The 23,704-nt window shown below is 41.6% G+C and overlaps 2 protein-coding genes and 1 long non-coding RNA gene across 3 annotated transcripts in view; 2 read left to right on the forward strand and 1 right to left on the reverse strand.

Moving 5' to 3' along the window:
• The window catches only part of LOC138242657 (zona pellucida sperm-binding protein 3-like), a 197,537-nt gene that overhangs the window by 38,888 nt on the left and 134,945 nt on the right, over positions 1-23,704 (reverse strand). The window lies entirely within an intron of this gene.
• LOC138243489 (uncharacterized) lies at positions 9,193-10,467 on the forward strand. Its single transcript, XR_011192146.1, has 3 exons — positions 9,193-9,387; positions 9,993-10,048; positions 10,202-10,467. It is a non-coding gene; the product is annotated as an uncharacterized lncRNA (long non-coding RNA).
• Positions 10,829-23,018, forward strand: LOC138242733 (RING finger protein 112-like). The gene is made up of 13 exons (XM_069198284.1): positions 10,829-11,012; positions 11,148-11,220; positions 11,717-11,821; positions 11,917-11,967; positions 12,559-12,615; positions 13,244-13,330; positions 15,006-15,129; positions 16,842-16,954; positions 17,587-17,640; positions 17,836-17,907; positions 18,012-18,227; positions 21,468-21,674; positions 21,965-23,018. Exons 3-13 carry the CDS (start codon positions 11,819-11,821, stop codon positions 22,343-22,345), a joined length of 1,365 nt encoding a protein of 454 aa, XP_069054385.1. The 5' UTR covers positions 10,829-11,012; positions 11,148-11,220; positions 11,717-11,818; the 3' UTR covers positions 22,346-23,018.

Genomic DNA, 23,704 nt, shown 5'->3' on the forward strand with positions numbered 1-23,704 from the left:
ATTCATTTTTTTTCATTTTTTTATCACTTATATATAATTCATTAGATAAATGAAACTTATCATCATGTTTGTAACACAATACAACTGATTCTAAATAATTCTCAAGAACTTGTGTTGGAGACCCTTGTTTTAAAGTTAACTGTGATAAAGTATTTGACAAATCAGGTAGTTTGTTGTTTTCTTAAACATTATTTAGGGACTTTGACAGTATGCCCAGGCGATGCATTACATATCTGTTACATTGCCCTGCTAATGGAGATATGTGTGTCCTCCATTTAGGAGAAGGGATTTGCAGTTTAGGTAGTGCAGACGAAATTGGGGAAATAGTAAACGTCAAGACAAGGTGATCGCTTGTAACTATTCATAACACTATTAATAAAATGTTAAGGTATAGTTTACAAAAAATTGCTATTATTACTACTGCTGCACTGGTTTCACAGAGGACAATGCATTCCATAATCATTACAGGGACTATGGCATTGCAAAACTGCATAAACAGACTTGCCACAATCAGCTGATACTACCCTTATCTGTAAGTGACATTCTTGAAAACCAGCCTTTTGTTTTCTGCTTACCTGCACTTCCTCATACTCCTGAAACCTCAAAAAGCAGTTCTCATTTTCTTTGACTTCTTCAGGGGGGGTAAAAATGCTAGTAATCTAAAAGCTACAGTAGAAGTAAAACTGAACAGAATAATGCCAGTGGTGGAAATTATGTAAGAATTACATACCAACTGTGCCAACTACTTTGTTACAGCTCATAGCATTTCATGAATGTTGAATCCAAATAATCATCAAAGCTAGGTATCACATCCAAAACATTACATCTATATATTAGGCTAAGTATGATATATAACCCTGGAAGTGTTACATAGAATTTCAAAACACAAAAAGCATGCTGCCTTGTGCTTTCTTGGAAATCAAGTGATTCACAAGTTAAAATCATGTGAGGCCACAGCCAACAAATTTTAGTTACATGAGATGGAAGCCAAATGTGTTGATTGGTGGCTAATACTTCAGGTTACATCAGTATATTAATTCCCTCACTCATCTTGTCAGAAAATGAACTTAACTGCCCAGAAGATCGTACAGACATAACGTTTCCAACCTCTTTCACTGAGATCTTCTAACACAGGCAGGCAAGTCGATTGGATAGGATCAGTTGTTTTATTTACTTCACTTAGACACCCTTCTGATGTTGCACTAGCTGATACACAAAACAAAGAAATGTCAGCTAGAGAAAGTGAATGTCCTCCTTCTGTTTCTCTTTGTCCAGCAGAGCTAAAATTGTCTATGAGCATGTGGAAGGGCTGGAGAGAACTCATCAGCTGAAAGGGGAGGTGGAGGAATGACAGATGACAGAGACTCTCAGGCAGGAGAGCGTTAAGAGTAGTAAAATGTGTGATAACAGGGGCTTTTTCATATGAAGGATTCCAGAGTGTTGAACATAAGCAGTAAGTTGGAGGAAGTTGGTGGGAAGTTAGTGGAATCTTTGTTATTTTGGAAAAAAATGTATGAAAATTGTTTGTTACAGCAAGAATTTGTAAACCAGATGTTTAGATATTGAGAGGAGGGTGTATTTGTATAGGCTTTGGTATAAAATATATAGGCATTGTTACATATTAGTGTTGAATATATCTTTCACTCTTTCACTCATTGAGCACCCATGAACTGGTAATATTAAGGCATTAAGTGAAGTAAATAAATCAACAGATCCTATCCAATCGACTTGCCTGCCTGTGTTAGAAGATCTAGAGGTTGGAAACGTTATGTCTGTACGATCTTCTGGGCAGTTAAGTTCATTTTCTGACAAGTTGAGTGAGGGAATTAATATACTGATGTAACCTGAAGTATTAGCCACCAATCAACACATTTGGCTTCCATCTCATGTAACTAAAATTTGTTGGCTGTGGCCTCACATGATTTTAACTTGTGAATCACCTGATTTCCAAGAAAGCACAAGACAGCATGCTTTTTGTGTTTTGAAATTCTATGTAACACTTTCAGGGTTATATATCATACTTAGCCTAATATATAGATGTAATGTTTTGGATGTGATACCTAGCTTTGATGATTATTTGGATTCAACATTCATGAAATGCTATGAGCTGTAACAAAGTAGTTGGCACAGTTGGTATGTAATTCTTACATAATTTCCACCACTGGCATTATTCTGTTCAGTTTTACTTCTACTGTAGCTTTTAGATGACTAGCATTTTTACCCCCCTGAAGAAGTCAAAGAAAATGAGAACTGCTTTTTGAGGTTTCAAGAGTATGAGGAAGTGCAAGTAAGCAGAAAACAAAAAGCTGGTTTTCAAGAATGACACTTTCATATAAGGGTAGTATCAGCTGATTGTGGCATGTCTGTTTCTGCAGTTTTGCAATGCCATAGTCCCTGTAATGATTATGGAATGCATTGTCCTCTATGAAACCAGTGCAGCAGTAGTAATAATAGCAATTGTTTGTAAACTATACCTTAACATTTTATTAATAGTGTTATGAATAGTTACAAGCGATCACCTTGTCTTGATGTTTACTATTTCCCCAATTTCGTCTGCACTACCTAAACTGCAAATCCCTTCTCCTAAATGGAGGACAGACATATCTCCATTAGCAGGGCGATGTAACAGGTATGTAATGCATCGCCTGGGCATACTGTCAAAGTCCCTAAATAATGTTTAAGAAAACAACAAACAACATGATCTGTCAAATACTTTATCACAGTTAACTTTAAAACAAGGGTCTCCAGCACAAGTTCTTGAGAATTATTTTGAATCAGTTGTATTGTGTTACAAACATGATGATAAATTTCATTTATCTAATGAATTATATATAAGTGATAAAAAAATGAAAAAAAAATGAATAAAAGAATCAGAAAGAACCATAACTCCTAGTTGTGGAAAATATGTTGAGGCGAGCTGACTGTGTTCATCCCTGCCACAACCCTGGAGCAGGTCATCTTTCGGATAGTGCATCCTAGGAAGTGACTAGATATAACAACAGAAAGAGTTAACTGTGGTTCTCCCCTCAAGACTAATACACTAACTGCTGTGTCTATGTCCCTATCCTTCAGACATCTGAGAAAATACCTTTGATTCCTTACTGGTGGAGAATCTTTACACTTCCAAATGTTGCTAAAAATGATTGACATCTTAATTGGGCTTAACAAGGTGGCTGAAACAAAGCCATGATGCTGGTCACAAAACCACCCATAAATTAAAAAGTTTTTTTTTTTACATATTCCCTCTCTATTTTAGACTTCCATAGATTGTGTGCAAGGATCAGGAAATTTGTTGTGAGAGAGAGATGGAAAAGGAGAAGGGCAGGAGATAATCCTGACAACCCTGAAGATATACATAGTATTAGAAAGTGTTTTTCACCCCAAGACAAACTCCCTCATCCCCTGAGAGTTCCAGTACAAGAGTAGTAATGCGTGAAATAAAGGCGTGTTAAAAGCTGAACACAAGGAAAACACATATATTATTATAACATTGAAACATTCACCACTTTCATCTGAAAGTTGGAGATCCTGCCAGTAAGAATGAAGGTAACAGATGGAAATTGAATCCATTATTGATCTATTTAAGAATGTAAGAAAATAACTGTTTTAACTTAGAAAGTCTTGAAGAAACAACTATGTAGATCTGTTTTTCCAGCTTTGTATGTCTTGGAAAAATACATGGCTTGCTACGAAAGGTTGCAAAGTGAGTTTAAAACTTAAAGATAAAGAAAATATTTTTTTATTTTCAATAATTTTTCAATGTCTTTTTTAACCCACCTCCACCCCACAACTTTGGATGACTTTGTTATTTTTATTTTTGTTTTCACTCACTCATTTTTGTTCTTTATTAGACAATAACAAAAAGAAAAACGTACATTCACAAAAAAAATAATCCAAAAACGTCCTACTAATATTCTTAACATCCAGTGCCATTCAAGTATGTCTCTAATGGGCATCAAAAATTCACTAAGTTTCCCCTGTTAATTATATGAAATCTTTTCAAATGTAACTTGTGATACAGCCTCTTTAATCCATTCTTTGTAAGATGGTCCTGTACTGTCCATCCATTCTCACAATATTATTTTTTAGCAATAATACAGAGAGTCAAAAAAGTAGTTTTATGTTGAATTGCTGCTTTAACCTTTGATAAATCACCAAGGATACATGTAATGGGAGTAAGTGGAATTCAGATATTTAGGTGCCTGAGAGCTTTTCCCACTGTGGAGGTCCAGAATGACTGTATGTGCTGACAATACCATAGTGCCAAGTGCAATACCAAAGTGCGATAGTGATCCTTTATGTGTGTTACATTTGGAACACATTCCTGTATTATGCCACTTATGCCAATTTTTCTGGGGTATAATAGAGTCTGTTTAAAATTTTGTACTCAAGCAGTTTGTTATGTATAGTTCTAAATGGATAACTAACATTATGCAACACAATATCACAGTCTATGTCCTCTGACCCTACACAGAGATCAGCTGTCCACTGAGATGCACACATATCAAAAGACTTCTCTGACCTTACATTGAGAAGGTTGTAAAATGTCCAAGCCTTCACTTGTATGGTAGTCTGCAATAGTTTATTGCTGTAATTATCCAGTTCTTGTTTTAATTTACTTAGCAGAAAGGGTTTAGACAGTACACTTTTAAGTTTTGAGTAATTTAAAAACAAATTCGCTGGAAGAGATGTTTGATGAGATAATTCAGAAAAGGACAACAATTTGTTATCTCTAATCACATGACCCAATTTACTAACAGCTACTTGAATCCATACTGACCAATTAATTTGTTTTGACAGTATAGTTATTCTTGGTGATCTAAATAATGGTTGATGTACAGATAGTGAAGCATCATAAAATAATATTTTTTTGCAGCTTTTTAATAAGAACCAACTTCTTCTTATTATCATCTTATTATATACTTCTTATTATTATCAACCAAATAAGAACTTCTTTTTAAAAGAAGAACCAATTGGTGTTTCAAGTAAAGTTTTAGGGCATGCTCTGCTATAATACAAACTTTCTAAGGAGATACCTAGCTATGATGCTGTATCATGCTCAATTTGTACCCAATCCTTTTCTTTTCTGATTTAAACCACTCCTTTGCTTGAACTGAGCCAAATGCCAAGTAATAATTGTAAAAAAGGTCTAACCCACCTTAATTTATGCTACAGTAAGTATTTCAAAAGAACAAATAGCTTTTTTCCCTTTCCAGGCCAAAGATGTAATTGTTTTATGCAGTGCCTCAAACCATTTCTTGTCAATCTCCACAGGTAGCATTTTCAGTGTATAATTTACTTTAGGTAGTATTGACATCTTGACTATATTAGTTCTACCCCACATGGAAATAGATAAGCATCTCCATCTGAGTATATCCCCATTTATTTGATTTAACAAGTCTCTTAAATTAACATCTCTTTTAGCTTTCAAGCTAGACTTTATTCTCAGCCCCAGATACCCTATCTCTGTTGTAACTCGTACTGGGTGAGCAATCTTATGATTCAATGATAATGAATTGAGATACATAAGCTCCGTTTTGCTCCAGTTGACCTTATAACCTGACATCTTACCAAAACTTTCAGCTGCTGAGATTGATTTGTGCACATCTGTTAAAAACAGTATAACATCATCATCCTATAGAGCAATCTTATAAACATTTTTATGAACACCTAAACCTTTAATCTTGACTGATTCTATTATTTTGCAGGCTAAAGGTTCGAGTGCTAAATTAAATAGTAAAGATGAAATAAGACACCCTTGTTTGGTGCCTCTATATAAACAAAAGGTTTGGATACACAGCTGTTAGTCACTATGGATGCCTGTGGACTGCGATATAAGATTCCTACCCATATACAAAACACTTTTAACACATTAAATAAGTACTTCCATTAAACTCTGTCAAGGGCCTTCTCAGCAGCCAGTGTGCATATAGCTGATGTTGATTTACTGAGTTTAGCATGATAAATCAAATTAAACATTTTTCTTGTATTATTTAAAGAATATCTATTTTTCATAACTCCTGTTTGATCTGGATGTATGGTTTTTGGTAACACCGATTAGCAAGTACTTTGGCTAGAACCTTATTGTCCAAGTTCATTAAGCTTATTGGGCGGTAGCTACTGCACAATGATGGATCTTTACTCTTTTTATATACAAGGGTTATTAGAGACTCTCTAAATGATAGTGAAGTCATGTCTGTTAACCACATATTATTACATGTTTGCAGTAAGATTGGACTAAGTACGGACTGAAATGTCTGGTAGAACTCAGCTGTATATCCATTGGGTCCAGGTGATTTATTGTGAGAAAAGGAATTGCTATTGCTTCTTTGACTTCTGATAGAGTGAGAGATGACTCAAGTTTCTATCTTCTGTACTAAGTTTTGGGAGCTCTGTATCTGCATATCTTCCAGTGTGCTAAAGGCTTCAGATGAATATACATTTTTCAAAGAAACTAACAAAGGTTGAATTTCTTTCTTTCTGATCTTTGGTAATTGTCCCATCCATTTTCTTGATGTTGCTAATAGTATTGCACATACAGCGCTTTTTTAACCAAGCTGCAAGCATTTTCCCTGCTTTTTCCCCTTCTTCACAGAAGCTATGTTGTGCTCTGCTTAATGCTAACTATATAAGTATAAGTGTAAATATAAGTGTTTGCAAACCTTATCAATTCAGCTTCTATCGTTGTAATAAATATTGGGTCATCTAAATTAGGACCATATACATTAACAAAAGTCACTAACTTGGAGTTTCATTTACCAGTCAAACAAATAAATCTACCATCATGACACTCTATTTTACTTTTGAGTGAAAAGGGAGCAAGTTTATGAATAAGAATGTCAACAGCACCCTTTTTGGATGAAACTCCAGATCCATAAGCTTGTCCATCACAATTTCTACAGATGTGATGCACATCCTCAGTTTTCAAATGAGTTTCTTGCAGGAATACTACTTGTGTTTTTAACCTCTTCAATCTATTCAATATCTTAGAGCGTTTGGTTATACTATTGACACCTTTATTATTCCATGTCACAATGTTGAGAATTATCCATTAAACATAAACAAATACAGTGTGAGAGTGAGAGAGTATGTTACAATGTTGTATATCCCAACCACCAAAGTGATGACTGCAAAATGCTGTCTCAAGCTCCCACCCTCCATTCCCCTTCCCTTAATGATCATGAAGCTGAGAAAAAAAAACCTTTCTTTTTACTCACCCAAGTCAATCATTATACCAGTATCTAAATGTATTCTTTATTAGTATACAACTTCACAAAATAATGTACATAAACATTATTACATTTCATATCTTGAAACATATTGTACTCTGAGGGCAAGGCTATCTTTCCAAATTTCAATGTGTTTAAACAATACACAAAGCACGTAAGCTGCTTTAACACAACATAGCACAACATAGACACAAGCAGAAGAGATTATAAATTCTATCCAGTTAAATGAAATACATAGGCGTTACACCATGTAAGAGTGGGGAATGAGGCGGACAGATTTCACAGACGTCTGCTCTTTATTGTGCATAACTCATAACAGACACAGAACAGCAAAAACCCGCCAAGGCACCCAAGTGCCGCAAAGTGGTAATCCCCAAAACCCAAAGTGCCACAGCATCATAAACCCCAAATGGACGCTGTGTATGACATCCCCCATCCACCCCTTCAGAAGATGAAACAAACACAGTTCTTCCAGACAGTGAAAAGCCCTGCTGGAAGTAGGGCTGGCCAGCACAATAAAAGCTATAAAAAATCAGTAATAAACACATTAAGCCAGGCTGGTCTGGACCTGACTCTGGCTGGCCATGGAGAAGGAGCTATGGGTTGCTCCGTCACAGGAACAGACGGCTCCACCGGGACTTTGACCTTTCGCCTGGGAGTCCAGAAGGGGCAGGCTCGGCCTCCACGTCAGAGTGTGTGGGCGCTGTCACTCTGCCGAGGCAGCTGGCGTGCCATCAAAAGAGAGGCAGAAGGTGGAGGGACCCAGCTACTCTGTGACCTGTAAAGGAAAAGACAAAAAGACTGCAGCTTGTGCTCCCAATTGGGCCTTCGGATCCACCTGGACAGCGATCCCAAGCGGCTTCATTCACCCTGTGCGACATGTCATTCCACCTTTCATGTGGCGCTGGCGTTCGGCCACCCTGCTGTGGGTGCGTGCCATTTTTGAGAGTCTGGATCACGCGTTCCACACACCCGTTTGCCTTCAGGTTGTAGAAAACAATGCGAATGTGTCAAATGCCTTGATCAGTCAAAAAAGACTCAACCTCTCCAGACACAAACTACGGCCCATTGTCAGCTGTGATCAGGGGAGCCCAGTCAGCTGTGTGATTTCAGGCCAGTGAGATTAGAGCAAAGCACACAGATATGTGTTAGACAAACAGTGGTGAAGTTACTATAGTACAAATGGTACCTGTGTGCTTTTCCTCTTATTACTGCGGTCTTACTGTAGACTTTTTCTTGGTTCAAGAGGCTGTTATTGCTATTCCTACAGAGAAATATAAAATCCAGTTAACATTGTAAAAATACATAACATGATCGATTCTGAGTGTTACATTGCTCTGATCTGTCAGTGTGTGACCAATACTGTGTGTTACGCTGCTCTGGGCTTTCAGTGTGCGATTGATATTGTGTGTTACACTGCTCTGATCTGTCAGTATGATTTATGTTTGCTCTCCAGTCAAACAGGCCACATCCTCACAGTACAGTACAGTAAAGCCCAAAGAGATCAGGATAAAATCACAGTGTAATGCAATAAAACCAAGTGATTTCAGGTAAAAACCCAGTCTGTGTAGTAAACCCAGTGAAATTATGACAAAAGCACAGTGCAGTAGAACCTATGAGATCAGAGTAAAAATGCAGTGCAATGAAGTAGAACCTATGAGACCAGGGTAAAAACACAGTCCAGTGCAATGAAGCCCAGTGTTATTGGGGTATAAAACAGGTCCAATGCAACAAAGTCCAGTGAGATCAGAATTTAAAAGAAGACTGTCGGGCCGAAAGTGTTCTAGCAGTAGAGTCTTTCATAACAATTTCTGTGAACCCTTCTGAGTGATCAGCTCACAATTGATAGTTCTAATTTCCTTAAATGGAACATCTTTCACTTTCACTTCAACTCTGCTGAAAAAGGAGCTGCTGCTTTTGGTGAGTAATACAAATTAAATCTTCTCATCCACACAGACAGGGATCAGGAGAGCCCAGACAGCTGTGGTATTTCAGTACAGCCCAGTGAAATTAGAGCAAATCGTACAGATGTGTTAGACTAGCAGAGCTGAAGTTATTATCATCATCCAGGTGGGGCTGCACACTGGTGGCGGAGTGGGATTCCCCATTACTTGTAAAGCACTTTGAGTGGAGTGTCCAGAAAAGCTCTATATTAAGTGTAAGCAAATATTATTATTATAGGACGGACTGTGTGGTGTTGAGTTCTGTGTGGCTGTTCCTCTTATTATTACTGTCTTACTATACTTCTTCTTGGTTCAAGAGCCTATTATGGCTCCAGAGAAATTTAAAATCTATTTAACACTTTGAAAATACTGGACCTGTATCTGAAACATAAATACTTAGTAATGTGATCAGTGTTAAATATTGCTGATTTTCAGTGTGTGATCACTGCTGTCTGCTACACTGCTAAGTAAATGTCGGTGTCTGATTGTTTACATTGCTCTCATCTGTCAGTATGTAATACTGTGAGTTACACTGCTGTGGGCTGTCAGTGATTGATACTGTGAGTTACACTGCTCTGATCTGTCAGTGTTTGATCGATACTGTGTGTTACATTGCTCTCATCTGTCAGTATGTAATTAATACTGTGAGTTACACTGCTGTGGGCTGTCAGTGATTGATACTGTGAGTTACACTGCTCTGATCTGTCAGTGTGTCATCGATACTGTATGTTACACTGCTCTGATCTGTCAGTGTGTGTATTTATAAATGCTATCGTACTTGAATTGGTCCTTGTTCTTGTTTTTATCTTTGTCTTAACAGGATTATTGTGACTTGGGACAGTCAATGGGGAATTCTCAGTGCCCATCAGAAAAAAGGTATTATTATGATTTAAACTTAAAATCATAATAATGTGTTTAGAAGACAACTCAGTTCCAGGACAGCTGGTCCTGCCATCCAAGTCCTTTTCTGTCTTTGGCTGTGGATTGGCTGCTGACTGTGTCTCGGTCTCTCTCTTCCCTCTGCTCCAGCATGTCTTCGGCCTGCCTGATGTCCGATCAGCAGCAGGAGGCAGTAGAGAGCTCTCTGTTTCCTGATCTCGAGCAGGAGGACATAGGAAGCTCCGTGTTGTCTGAGCCTCAGTGCTCCATTTGCTTGGGCAGTTTCTCCAAGCCAGTGATTATCCAGTGTGGCCACGAGTTCTGCCAAGACTGCATCGAGTCCTTCTGGGTCGACCTCGTGGTCACCTGTCCCCAATGCCACAAGGTGTGTGAGCGTGCGAGCACAGTCAAGAGAGAGGAGGTGAGTTGTAGTATTGTTTTCTGCGAGGGCTGCAGGGTGACACAGAGGCTGCGTCTCTTTTTCCATTAGAAGCTTTCCTGACAGTCAGGCTACGGGGAACATTTTGAAACCCAGATACACTTGCTGGAGAATCCTGGTGTGGCAGGTGCACAGTGTACACTGTGAGATGGGTAGACTTTAGATGCCCTGTGCTCCTGGTGCAACAGCAAGCACTCTGACCTGGGGGATGTCAGAGAGAGATGCCCGTCCAGTGGGCATCAGCACTCTGCTCCACACTTCCACTACCCTCTGTGTAAAGTTAAATGCCTCCTGGTCTCAGTTCTAAATGTTGTCTCCCACCTCCAGGGCTCTGGCAAGTCCATTCAGCTGGTCCATGTCAGTCCTGATGGCTCCCTCCTGTTGAAAGAGAATGTGCTTCGGCAGTGTTTCCTGCGCTCAGATGTAAGGGAGACTCCACTCTGTGTGGTGGCCATTGTCGGGGAGAGGAGGAAGGGCAAGTCTTTCCTCCTCAACTACCTCCTGCGCAAACTGTCTAAAATGGTGAGAGCACCCCACCCCCTCCGCTCTCTGTATAAAGCAGTGTCATACAGCCCTGACATCCCACCCCCACCACTCTCTGAGTAAAGTCCCGTCTTATGACCATGGTTGTGAATGCTCTTTTACCTGTGAACACAGGACATCTGGATGAGTGACGATGAGCCTCTGCGAGGGTTCGAGTGGCAGCCTGGAACTGAGACCATGACGAAGGGTGTGTTCATCTGGAGCCGGCCTCTGTTTCTGGAGACACAGGAGGGCAAGGCAAGGGCTGGGCAAGCTGGGAATTCATCTGTTGTAGGGGGCGCAACTGTATGACTCAGACAGGTGCAGGTTGAACTAAGTCAGAGAGTCTTTCACAGACCCTGCAGGCATCCTGACTAAGCAGGAATGAGAGCTCTACTGACCCTCACCAGCCCCTGTTACCCACTTGTCCACACTCAGGGCATCTGTGTGGCATTCTCTGCTCAGGAATGGGAAGGTTTTGGTGCATCAAATCACCAGACAAATAAGAGGAGGTCATTCCCATCCAGTCTGATTGGTACAGTAGTTAGTAGGCCATTGAGCCATTGGCTGGGCAGCTTGTTCCACACTCTCACCACCCTTTGTGTAAAGCTCTATCAGCTCTGTGTTGGTACCGGAAGGGAAGAGGAGACAGATGACCACTGCATCTCTGATCAGAACATTCCGTTTTTGTCCCCTCTGTCCAGTTGGCTGTCTTCCTGGTGGACACTGAGGGATCCGTGGATTTGTTGCGGGAGACGGAGCTGAGTGTGAAGCTGTCTGCCCTGAGCGTCTTTCTCAGCTCACATATGGTGAGAATTGCGTGGCCCTGTCCCACCTTCCTTGATGACTCTGTACCCCTTGCTGTGCTCTGGAGAGGTGACGTCTCCCCTGTCCTCTCTCCCAGATCTTCAACGTTCATGCTGATGTGAAGAAAACAGACCTGGAATACCTGGAGGTACAGCACCCAGCCACGGTCTTATCCCCTGATGTGCCACATAGCACCTGCACAAGGGAGCTGTGGTGCAGTGGGGGGCTAAAACCGGGAACCTCTCAGTGTCACAGGTCCTTCAACTGGGACTGTGGACCAATTGCAGTGCTGGGTCTCTCTGACCGGGGTATGAGTTTGCCCCCCTGCTGGTGACGTGTGGCATGAGCACAGCACTGCATGACTCGAGGTGCTATTGTGTGTGATGCTCTGTACTGCCTGGTTTTCCTCACAGGGCTATATAAATAGGCCAGTCCTATCTTTCCCCATGTGTGTCTGCCTGTGTATGTGATTGTATTTGTATATTTGTTTTATATGTGTATATTTGTTTTATATGTGTATCCATGTTTATTTTTTATGAGTGCCTGTGTCTCTGTCAGACTGTCTGACAGATTCAAATTCTTCTCAGGATTATTGGCATGAGTGGTAAACTACACTGTTGCCAAAACAGAAACAATTAACTCTGCAATTACAGACAGTTTTAACAGAGAGAACCTACAGTATGACTTTCTCTTTCTCTGTCTCTGACACACAGCTGGCTTGTGTTTACTCTGTTTGCAGCTGCTGTATCTTGTGGCACAAAAGGGTGAAGGAGCCTTTAACCTGAAGCATTTTCAGGTATGAAATTTACTCTTGAGTGCAGTGAACACAAAAAAAGATCAGATCTCTTTTATCACCTGCAGACCAGGGCCTGTTTTAACTGGTTGCGAGGTGGGGAGTAGGGTGTTAATAGTTCAGACAGTTACTGAGGTGCCAGGCCATGCAGAACCTTATAGGTGAGCAAAAGGATTTTGACATCAACAAGAAACCTGACAGGAAGCCAGTGCAAGGACTCCAGGACAGGGGTAATGTGATCACGTGCACCTGGTTAGGAAGTCAAGCTAGGATCACTCCTAAATTCCTCAATTTTGATTGAAATTCCAGCACACTGCTATCCACAGATAGGGCTACTACACTGGCTTTACCTTAATGTTACACAGGTGCAACATGACTTCAGTCTTGTTGTAGTTTAAGTTAAGGAAATTTAGAGTTACCCAGGGTTTTATATTAGAAATGCAGTTAGTGCAGAGACAGCTACTTCAGTGTTGGTTTGGCCATTTAATCTATTTCAATCATTCTCATGCACATTATTACTTGAGCTGTACTGTAGGACAGCAAGTGAGGCTCTTCAATCTATAGAAATCGTTAGGATTTCATGACTTTGTGAGGTGAGCTGATATGAGATCTTTCTCAATCTCTGATAAAGGGGTTTGATTTCCTGGTGCGGGACTGGACACAAACTCGGGAATTTGGACAGTCTGGAGGATTCCGACATCTGGAGAGAATCATCCAGGTAGGAGAAATACTATGGACCTTATATACAGATGCAGCCATTCAAAGTGTGCGGTACAGACACGTACCGCAGGTAATTGGCTGCGGTATCGCGTATCATGACGCGGTACGTAATCGGTTGACCGACAGGGGCACTCGTGGTCCGTTGGTCTGTCGTAGAAAGACTTACTGTAAACGTCTTTACTGTGCCCGTTTTAGATATTGAATTTTACCACTGAAGGGAAATCTTAGTAGCTGAGCATAAAAAGAATAGGAGCATACTGCAACGCGTGTGAAGGCCATAAACGATATTAATTTTGGAAAATAAACATACAGTATATAGCTGGTCTTGGTACTTTAAAGAAAAAAAATACACACCAGTATTCCATTTCTCCCTAAACATTTTAAGCTTCGAAGTCTTTAACTAACGTGATACCGGAGTCAACAAGCATACTTTTAGAATTTGATTAAATGGGAATATAATATGGAATCGCGTATCTCAAGAATTTAATAACGGTATGATTATATTCGTGTACTGCGACAGGGCTGTGTAAGGCTGTTTCGCCTCCCTGTTCATGTGAGTTCCCCCGTACAGAGCCTACTGGTCTAGGTGTGTGACTAACAACGCACAGGTTGTGTGTTCAAATCCAGCTGGTGCTGGACTTTTCTTTTAACAAACATTTCTTCGAAAAAATAGAATAGCGATATTATGGACAATCAATTGACTTTTATATTTCAAAATATCACAACATGATCGATTCTAAGTCATTTTTGATAACAATGAATAGTCACTTTCTTCCTTTCTGACAGCGGTTCCTGCTTCTATTGTGTGTGTGTGTGCAACAGAGTGAATTTTTATAGAGAAATGGAGGCTGGACAGTATGCGTTACAATATAAACATTTATATTGATTTAAATCGTGTTCTGATTTAAATCGCAAACGCGTGTTTAATTATGTGTTTTTTAATCATAATCAGGCTAATGCATTTCTACATTTTCTGTATTTTCTGTACTTTTACAAAGACGGTCAATGAAAAAAAGAATGTTGACCAGGGCAATACTTTGAGTTTACACTTACAGCTTGTCCAAGGTCATTCATTACTAATACTATTAGTAATATCTTCGTTAAAGACTGATGGCCACAGCTCAAACATGAGAGGTTGAGCGTTATTAGCTCCACCTTGCGGAAATTCCGGATACTATTATTTTGCTTGTCGTATTATAGGAGAATTTACGGTAACTAGCGGTATTTACCGGTAGCTTGCGGTAGACTGCATACAGCATACCGGAAAATAATGCGGTATCGCCCGCGCATTTTGAATGGCTGCATCTGTATATATAACCCTGACCCGTGCTGAGAAAGGCAGAGAGATACTGATACTCTAGACCGGTCAGGAGCTACAACACTGCCTCATACAGACAACTACAGGCCACAGACTAAAGAGAAGCAGTTCCTTCAGTCTGTCAGTGTGGGACACTCCTTTTGGATTAAAAAAGACTCTGTTCCTCCAGCTTGGCAGTGTGGGACACACCCTACAGACTAAAGAGACTCAGTTCCTTCAGACTGTCATTTTGGGACTCAAGACTAAAGAAACCCCCTCCAGAGCCTGTTCCTTCAGGCTCAGAGCTGCATTATTTTAGACACAGAGGGATGGGATCCTACCCCTTTCCTGTCGACATGTCTGTCTGTGCTTTCAGCGCTTGGAGGAGTCAGGGACAAACAAACAGGTTCTGAGGATCCTCAGGGAGAAGAGGCCATGCTGCCACCTCATGCCCTTTCCTGGGGACCGACTGCTTTGGAGTCAACAGGGAACCATGCAAGGTAAAAACCGGACACCTCCACTCCCAGAGCAGCTGCCCTAATCTTGTAGACAGGTGTTCTGGTCAACCACAGGGAGGTACTGTTGAGTAGCAAACCAGCTACAGGTAGCTCCGGGTGGTAAAGTTCTGCAATGCTGTGAGTTTGTTAATGGCCTGGAAGCATGTGTGGTACAATGCAGGGAGTGTTTAGTGTGGAGGGTGGAAACTCGGATTAAGGAAGACACGTTGCCATGGAAACCACACCAGACTTGAATAGGTGAATGAACTGCAGCTGTAGAAGTGGTTTAAAAGGGGGGGAACATCCAGCAAGAACATAGTGTGGCTGTGGCTGCAGTAGTGAAAGGACAAATGTGGAGGCTCTGCTGTGGGAGAGCCGGGCTGAAGCTTGACAGTAGCGGCTGTGAGCTGCTGTGAGCCCCTACTAGTCGGGACGATGTTAGAAGAGTGTGCCGCCATGTCTAGTATGAGTGAATAAAGAATGATTCGCTGATGAATTAACCTTGTGAGGGGGTGGAGACGAATGACAATTCCAGCGGGGATTATGAGAGGAATAGCCTGCGGGGAAAAGAGTGAAAACGTCAGTCTGTGAGGAGACTGACAGAAGAAACTGAGCTTTATGAGATCATAGAAAGATTTAAAGGGACAGCATCCTGCTAGTGTGTGAGAGCAGGGCTGTCGTGTCCACTGTATGTGTGAGTTGTGAGTTAGTGTGTGTGGATCAGAGAGGGTTGTGTGGTAGAGGGACCCTCCCCCTGGCAATACATTGTTATCGGGGAAGCGAGTGGGGTCTATCTAGTTGCACCCTCTGGGAGATAGTGCGGTGGTGGCTGGGCACAATGAAGTGAGCTGGCAGCTACGTAGGTGTAACACAGTGGTGCGCTGGCAGCTGTGAGTTCATTACCTAAAGGTGTGAGAGTGAGAAACCAGAGAGGTTGTGAGTGTGTGTTAGAGAGGCACAGTGTGTAGTGCCGAATAGACTCTGTGATGTAGGTAGTGTGAGCTTGTGTGAGCCACCAGGTTGTAACTCAACCTGGTGGCGTCAGGGGAGGACATCATGGCTGGAGGTGGACCTGGGAATCTGAGGCACCTGTTGAGTGTGAAACAGTGACCTAATGGAGTAGAAGCATGAGGCTCTGTGTTGGGGTCTGGAAGCAGGAGGTTCCTAGCAGTGAGGAGAAACGGATGAACTGGAGACTCTGAAGTCAAAGGGCCCAGATGTAATGGATTATGGAGTTATGTATCCTGCTACCTCAATGATGTGGTTAGTGTGATTGCCACCCTCAGTGGAAAGTGTGTGTATGATAAAGAAAAGAAACCCCAAAGAGCTTATAAAGGAGTGTGACAGGGAGAATGAGAGCCTGATCATGCCCAATGTGGTGTTAACTACCCCCATGGCACCACACAGGTTACAAACAAGAGGAGGACATCCAGCTTCTGTAGTAGATAGCAGATCATTGATCTGAGAATCTCATCCAGCTGGATAGCTTGTGTCACACTCTCACTGCTCTTTGTGTAAAGATGCGCCTTCTGCTCTCAGTTTTAATGCACTTGTTTCCATTTGTGTCTGGTTGGTGGTTTAGTGTTCATTTTGAGGAAATCCACTGGGTTGCATGTGTCAGAGTTTGTGAGGATTGTGAATAGCAAAAATTAGTAGTCTAGTCTAAATTCAAGACTAGCTTCTATTACTCATTTGTTTTCTCGTGTTTTTCTAAGAAATTAATGAACAGTTTCAGCACTGCTTGAAAGAGTACATCAACCACATTGTCCAGGTCCTGCAGACAATACAGTCAACTGTGACAGGAAAGACACTGGCAGAGATATTCAAGGTAAGACATTATTCATTGAACCAATCAACAGCCATCAATACACCACTAGGGTAAAACACATCAAAGATCATGTTAAAAAGTTAAAAACCAGTACAGTGCAGTAAAGCCCTATGGACTACAAGTGGATACAGTGTGATATGAACTGTTAGTTGTTCTGATGTGTTGTCTGTCAATTATTGAGAATGAATTCAGAAACCTTATTCATTTATTACAAAAAGTACAATACATTTCTCTTGGTGCAGGTATTGACATAAATTCCAATAACACAAAAGGAATATCTATATATATATTTAATGGCACATTCTACTGATATTTTCTGTAAATATACACAGTATTAATTTTACATTTTATTACTTAACTGTGTGTATCGTTAAATTGTACATATCACTTTTTATCTGTAGATTTTGTTTTTGCACTACAAATGAAGATATACAGCTGATCACAGAGGAGGGATGAGAGAAGTGTCCTTGTTTATAAGAGTTATGGCCTGGGGGAAGAAGCTGTGTAGGTGTCAGTCCCAATTTGACAGAACTGGGGGTAACTAGCACCTGCATAGCCTGTGATGGAAACTGTGAAGCTGTGACCCCACACTACACAATGAAACCACACTGAACTTGTTCTTGTCTTCACAGGAAGTGGCACATGTGATTCTCACAAGCACATACAGAATTTCCTCTCCTGCAGAGGTGTGTCCCTCTCTTCCCTGCTGACCCAGAAAACCTTTTCAACTGTTCTCTGTTCCTGTCTTCAGTTCCTTCAGAATACAGAGACTCAGTTCCTTCAGCCTGTCAGGATAGATCATTCCTTGAAATGTGTGTTTCATTCCAGAACATCTCTATCAATGTCAATTAAATCGGTAACTCCTTTGCTTCCTCCTCCAGCTAATCCATGCCCTCAACAAGCTCACTCTCCGGCATGTGAAGCAGGAGTTCACCATCTTTCTGAATGAGCAGGTAACAGTGTGTGAAAGTGTGTGACAATGTTAGTATAAAGGTGTCAGAGAGTGTGTGTGTGTTTGAACTCCTGGGCTTGTTGACCTTGCTCCCCCTTTCTTCAGAGAATGATCATGCACAACACCACACAGGGGATGAGGAGGACTGTGGAGCTGAAAGAGGCTGAGCTGAAGGCCCGTGTGCAGGGTGAAGTCAGTCAGCAGGATTTCCAGAAACTCTTGGAGATCCTGGGCTCTGAGCGTGAGACATTCCTGAAAGAATATACTCTCCTCATCATCACGAGGGAGAAGCAGGAATTCGCCAACTTTCTGAATGAGCAGGTGAGTGTGTGTGTGAGAGTGTGTGTGTGTGTAAGAAACTGGGGGGGTGTGAGACTGTGTGTGTGCATGTAAGAAACTGGAGGGGGGAGGGTGCGAAACAAGGAGGGTTTGGAAGACTGAGTGACATGGGTTTAGACAGTGACGATGCGCAGGAAAGGTTTTCTGTTTGCACCTAAGACCGCTGTCTTTCTGCAACTAAAGCCTGTATTCAACTAGAGATAAATGGCATCTTCCTGTCCTGTTTTGTTTATGCTTGAAAGACTTCTGACACTGTCTTTTCCCTGTATATTTTTTTGATATGTTAAAGTCTAGCCTACTTTTAATGTATAAGGAAAGTGTAACTTCAGTTAAGTGAGCATATCTTACTGAGTGCTAGGAGAAACCCATTCTCTGTGATATGCTCCCCTTCGGCTTATTGAATTAAAGATCTCTGTTTGACAATCTTCTGACAATCTTGTCTGGAAAGCTGAGTGAAGACTGAGTTTTTTTCTTCGAGGGTTTGTGAATGAGAAACAAGGAAGGTTTGTGTGTGAGAGTGAGAAACATGGAGGGTCTGTGAGTGATGAAGAAGAAGGGTATGAGAGTGAGAAACGAGGAAACAAGGAGGGCGTGAGAGTGTGTGAGAAAGATACAAGGAGGGTGTGAGAGTGTGTGAGAGAAACAAGGAGGGCATGAAAGTGTGTGAGAGAAACAAGGAGGGTGTGAGAGTGTGTGAGAGAAACAAGGAGAGCATGTGAGTTGTGTGAGAGAGCCTGAGGAACAGTGAGCCCGTCTCCCAATAATGCTCCAGCCGCCTACAGTATATGTCAATATTATATAATATGTCTTTGTTGTAAATGTCTGTAACATGTCTGTAGATTTTATTTTACTTCTATTTTTTGTTTTGTTCTATGTTAATTTTATTATTTTTATTTGCTTTGGCAACACTGATTGTACCCATCGGTCATGCTAATAAAGCACCTTGAATTGAATTGAATTGTGTGTGAGAGATACAAGGAGGGTGTGAGAGTGTATGAGAGAAACAAGGAGAGCATGTGAGTGTGTGAAACAAGGAGGGTGTGAGACTATGTAAGAGAAACAAGGAGAGCGTGTGAGTGTGTGAAACAAGGAGAGCGTGTGAGTGTGGAACAAGGAAGGTGTGAGAGTATGTGAGAGAAACAAGGAGAGCATGTGAGTGTGTGAAACAAGGAGGGTTGAGAGGCTGTATGCGAGAGAAACAAGGAGGGTGTGGGACTGATGAAGAAGGGTGTGAGTATGAAACAAGAAGTGTGTGTGTGTTCTACTTATAATCCTTCTGTTTTCTTTTTTTGAAGTATATTATTCGGAGACGAAATACTACAATGAAGGGCAAATACATATAGACTTCCATAAGGTTCCATGCAACAAGATTTGTGTAAACTAGTTTTCCAAGAGCATTTTTAGATTGCTGGCAGAAGACAGGGTACTCCCAGCATGGGAAGCCAATTTATCTACCAGCATGTCTTTGGACTTTGGGAGGAAACAGGAGCACCTAGAGAAAACCCACATGAACACAGGAGAACATGTAAACTCCACCCAGATAGAGCCCCAGGACCAGAACTGATATGAAGGCACCAGCGGCGCGAGACAGCGATACTAACCATGGGTCCCCTCATCTTTCTGAAGATTTGATATTTTCACACTCCTGCTTTCAAGCTGTTGTGCAGCAATGTCCTCTCTGTGTTTCTATTTCCCCTAATGTTTTCATTACAGTTCAAGTCCTGTGACTGCTAGAGGTATTTCAAGAACCTACTGGTTCTGACTTACAGCATACAGCAACAGAATTATCAGTTATGATCAGTAAGAATTTCTTTATTTTCCATTGTTGTTACTACAAAGCAATCCTACTTCTTGTCTGTCACAATATCAGGGAGCAGGGTGTCACAGGGAGGGCAGGAGGGGTGCCCAAGTTAGTTATTTTAAAACAGAACAATGGCTCGGCCACAATAACACTTAGGTGCAAAAGTGATGATTTATTAGGACAGTGCTCCCCACAAACCAACAAACAATTATATATAGTGGAAAAGTAAAGAAATGAAACAAATATACACAAAAAATAATAAACCCTTCCTCTGATAATTACAAACCAGGAGTCCCAACACACTTAGGCCCTATCAGCTCTCTCACATAGCTAAGTACAAATAAACAGAAAATATAATGTTAGCCCTTTCAGAGTTTGTGTTTGTGTCTGATTTACTACAGATAACAGGAAACCGATTTTAAAATAAATTCTGGTAATGTTTTGCGTGTATGAAATGGGAAACTGCCAGCCAAGCCACGAGGGTGCACCCTCATGAGCTAGCTAACTGACAGGAAAGTGGATGCACAACAGGTGTAACTTGTGGGATAATGTGTGTCGTGTACTGTACCATCCGTAAAACCACACAGGGTTTTAAAAGGACCTAAGATTTGAAAAGGTTCTGCTTGAAGTCAGATCTTACTCTCTGACTTCTCTCAGATCTTAGTCTCTGCGCTCTATGTGTCTTAGATACTGAGACAACCTGACTTCCAGAAAACCATTTACTCCTCTGAAAGCTCATGTAGAATTAATGGCTCGCTCCCAAACCTCAAGAAAGAAACATTACCCAAAAATGTTCTCAGACATCCCTACAAAGGTTCACCTTGCAGACAATATTGCGAGGAACTGAGGATCCTTTGATATGTTAAAGTCTTCCAAGGAGGGTGTGTGTGTTACGGTGAGAAACATCGAGGGTGTGTAAGAGGGAGAAACACGGAGGGTGTGAGAGTGAGAAACAAGGAGTGTGTATGAGAAATGAGGAGGGTGTGAGTGTGTGAAATAAGGAGGGTGTGTGAGAGTGAGAGTGTGAAAGAAACAAGAAGGGTATGTGAGGGTGAGAGAAACAAGGAGGGTGTGTGTGTGAAATGAGGAGTTAGTGTGTGAGATTGAGGGTGTGAGAGTGTTTGTGTAAGAGAAACAAGGAGGGTGTGTGTGAGAAACATGGAGGGTGTGTTAGTATGTGAAGGAGGGTGTGAGAGTATGAGAAACAAGAAGCATGTGAGAGTAAGAAACATGGAGGCTGTGAGAGAGTGTTTGTAAGTCACATTGTCTGTGTATTTTACTGGATGCCACTGGGATGTCTTCTGCTTGTTTCTGGGGTATTTTGGGGTTGGCTCCTTTTTGTTTCTGGGAGCACTGTGCAGTTCAGAGGGCGTAGTGTGTTGCCCTCTGCTCTAAAGTGGCCCTGTGCTCTGTTTCCTCAGAGAAGCATCATGCCCGTCCCCACACAGGGGATGAGGAGGACTGTAGAACAGAAGGAGGTAGAGCTGCTGTCCCATGTGCAGGGTGAAGTCAGTCAGCAGGACTTCCAGGAGCTCTCACAGTTCCTCTACTCTGAGCGAGAGAAGTTCCTGAAGGAGTTCATTCTCCTGCAGGCGCAGCAGGAATTTGATGGCTTTCTGCATAAGCAGGTAAATATATGATTGTGTGTGAATATTTTAGTTTATAGATGTGTGTGGGAGTTCACAGGCTTAATTGGGGTACCTCGTGCTTCATTCTGGGGTGTCCTGATGGACACTCCTTGTTTCTTTGTGTACATTTGCATTCTGTTAGGACACCCAGAGCCACCAGAGCATAGGCTCTTGTCTCCAGGGTGTTCTGGAGTAGTCTTCTGCTTGTTTCTGGGGTGTACTGGAATGTTCAAAAGATATATGGAGCTATCCTTTACTCTGAAGTGTACTTACCCCTCAATGTTCTGTAGAGCAATAACATGCTGAAACGTCCAAAGAAGATGAGGGAGATGTTGGAGGTAAAGAAGACAGAACTGCTGGACTATGTAAAGGACAAAGTCAGCCAGCGGGAGTTTGAGGAGCTCTGCGAGTACACAGCCACTAAGAGTGAGAAGTTCCTGCAGATCTATCAGATCAAGTTTGGCCTGACTGTGGGCTGTGTGGTGACCATACCTGTGCTGACCGTGGCTGGGGGTGTGGCTGGAGGCGTGGCTGGGGCCTTCTTGGTCGGGGGCGCTATAACTGTGCAGGCTGGGATCGCCACAGGAACTATAGTCGGCACTACAGCCAGTGTATGGGTGGGTAGAGCAGCGTCAGCCGTCTACGAGCGGATCAAGAGGAACAGGCCATAATAGTGATACCTATCCTCTCAAACACTGAGCCACGGCTGGTGAGAGAGGCACTGCACTCTTTATCTTCAGGTGTCCTGTCTTGACTATGGCCACAGCTACAGGGTGCACCAGTGCAGACAAGGGAACCACTGTGCACTGTGCAGATGGGTGAACGCCAGGGGGTGCTACAGCATCTGGCAGAGTTTTCAGTAATGATGAAATATCCACCAGTAGCCATTCCTGGTGCTGACTCTCTGTCCACAGTGTCCACAGAGCCCAACATTCCCCTACAGAGCTGGATTCACACCCTGTACATTGGCCTTCCTGCATGGGGGGGTGGGTAGGAATCCTCTGGATTACTCTCCCGCATTCAAGAGACAAGTCTGCTTCGCCTCTTACAGAGACTCAAAACCAGAAAAAGCCCTTAAACATTTTTCTTACTCACTGGTGCAGAGTAACTCCTCAGGTCTACAGTCTTAATTAGTGCAGGTTAGCTCTTCTCAGGTCTACAGCTAATAGGAAATATGAGCCTGCCCGACTGGTCTTTGAACTCTAGTGCAGAGAGGACTCCTTATGTACTTTGTGTCAAGCTGATTTTGACTTTCAGAGATTAAAGTCATATTACATATCCCGGTCGTCTGTGTTATTTCAATCTGATTCTATGTCAAAAAATAAATTTCCCATCAACTTTGAAATATCTCTGTTGTGTATCTTAATAAAGAGCCGTTCTTATATTATTTTAACTATTTTATTAACTACACAGATCACGCCCTTACACCATATATTCCCGCCTTCTACTCTCTCGTTCTGTTGTCTCGCAATGTCTACTCACTAAACTACATCCCTTCCTTTGTTATTTTTAAAGTCATAACTTTACCATACAATTGTAAAAATTCTATATCAACAAACAGTAAACGGTTATTAACTATTACAACAAAATGTATGTAAAACCTTCCATTTCTATTCAACACCTACAACTTTTTTTTTCAACTATTTCTATGCGTACCCACTCAAATTTTAGTTCAATTTCTACTTAAGTCACTTCTAAATATCACCTCATTTCTAGCAGTCTAAGCAACATCTACTGTACATAGATAACACAAACAAAAAAGGGCAATTTAACATTTGGAGAGCTATGCAAGTCTTATATTTTTAAATGTCTCTGTAACAAGCCGGTTTCCTGATAACCCTGCCACTTCTGGTTGTTACTTCACTTCTGGGCAAAGTTACTTGCTTTCCTATGGATGTACTCTCCACTGTCTGAGAACTTGGCACTTCCTGCACGTCAGAAAGTCCAGTATTCTCAGCATTTTCTGTTTCTGCAGATTCAAAATCAAGATCCAATGGAGGAGCGTGTCGAAGATGTTTTACATTTCTCAT

The sequence above is a fragment of the Lepisosteus oculatus genome, chromosome 14, assembly GCF_040954835.1.
Source record: "Lepisosteus oculatus isolate fLepOcu1 chromosome 14, fLepOcu1.hap2, whole genome shotgun sequence".
Lineage (NCBI taxonomy): Eukaryota > Metazoa > Chordata > Actinopteri > Semionotiformes > Lepisosteidae > Lepisosteus > Lepisosteus oculatus.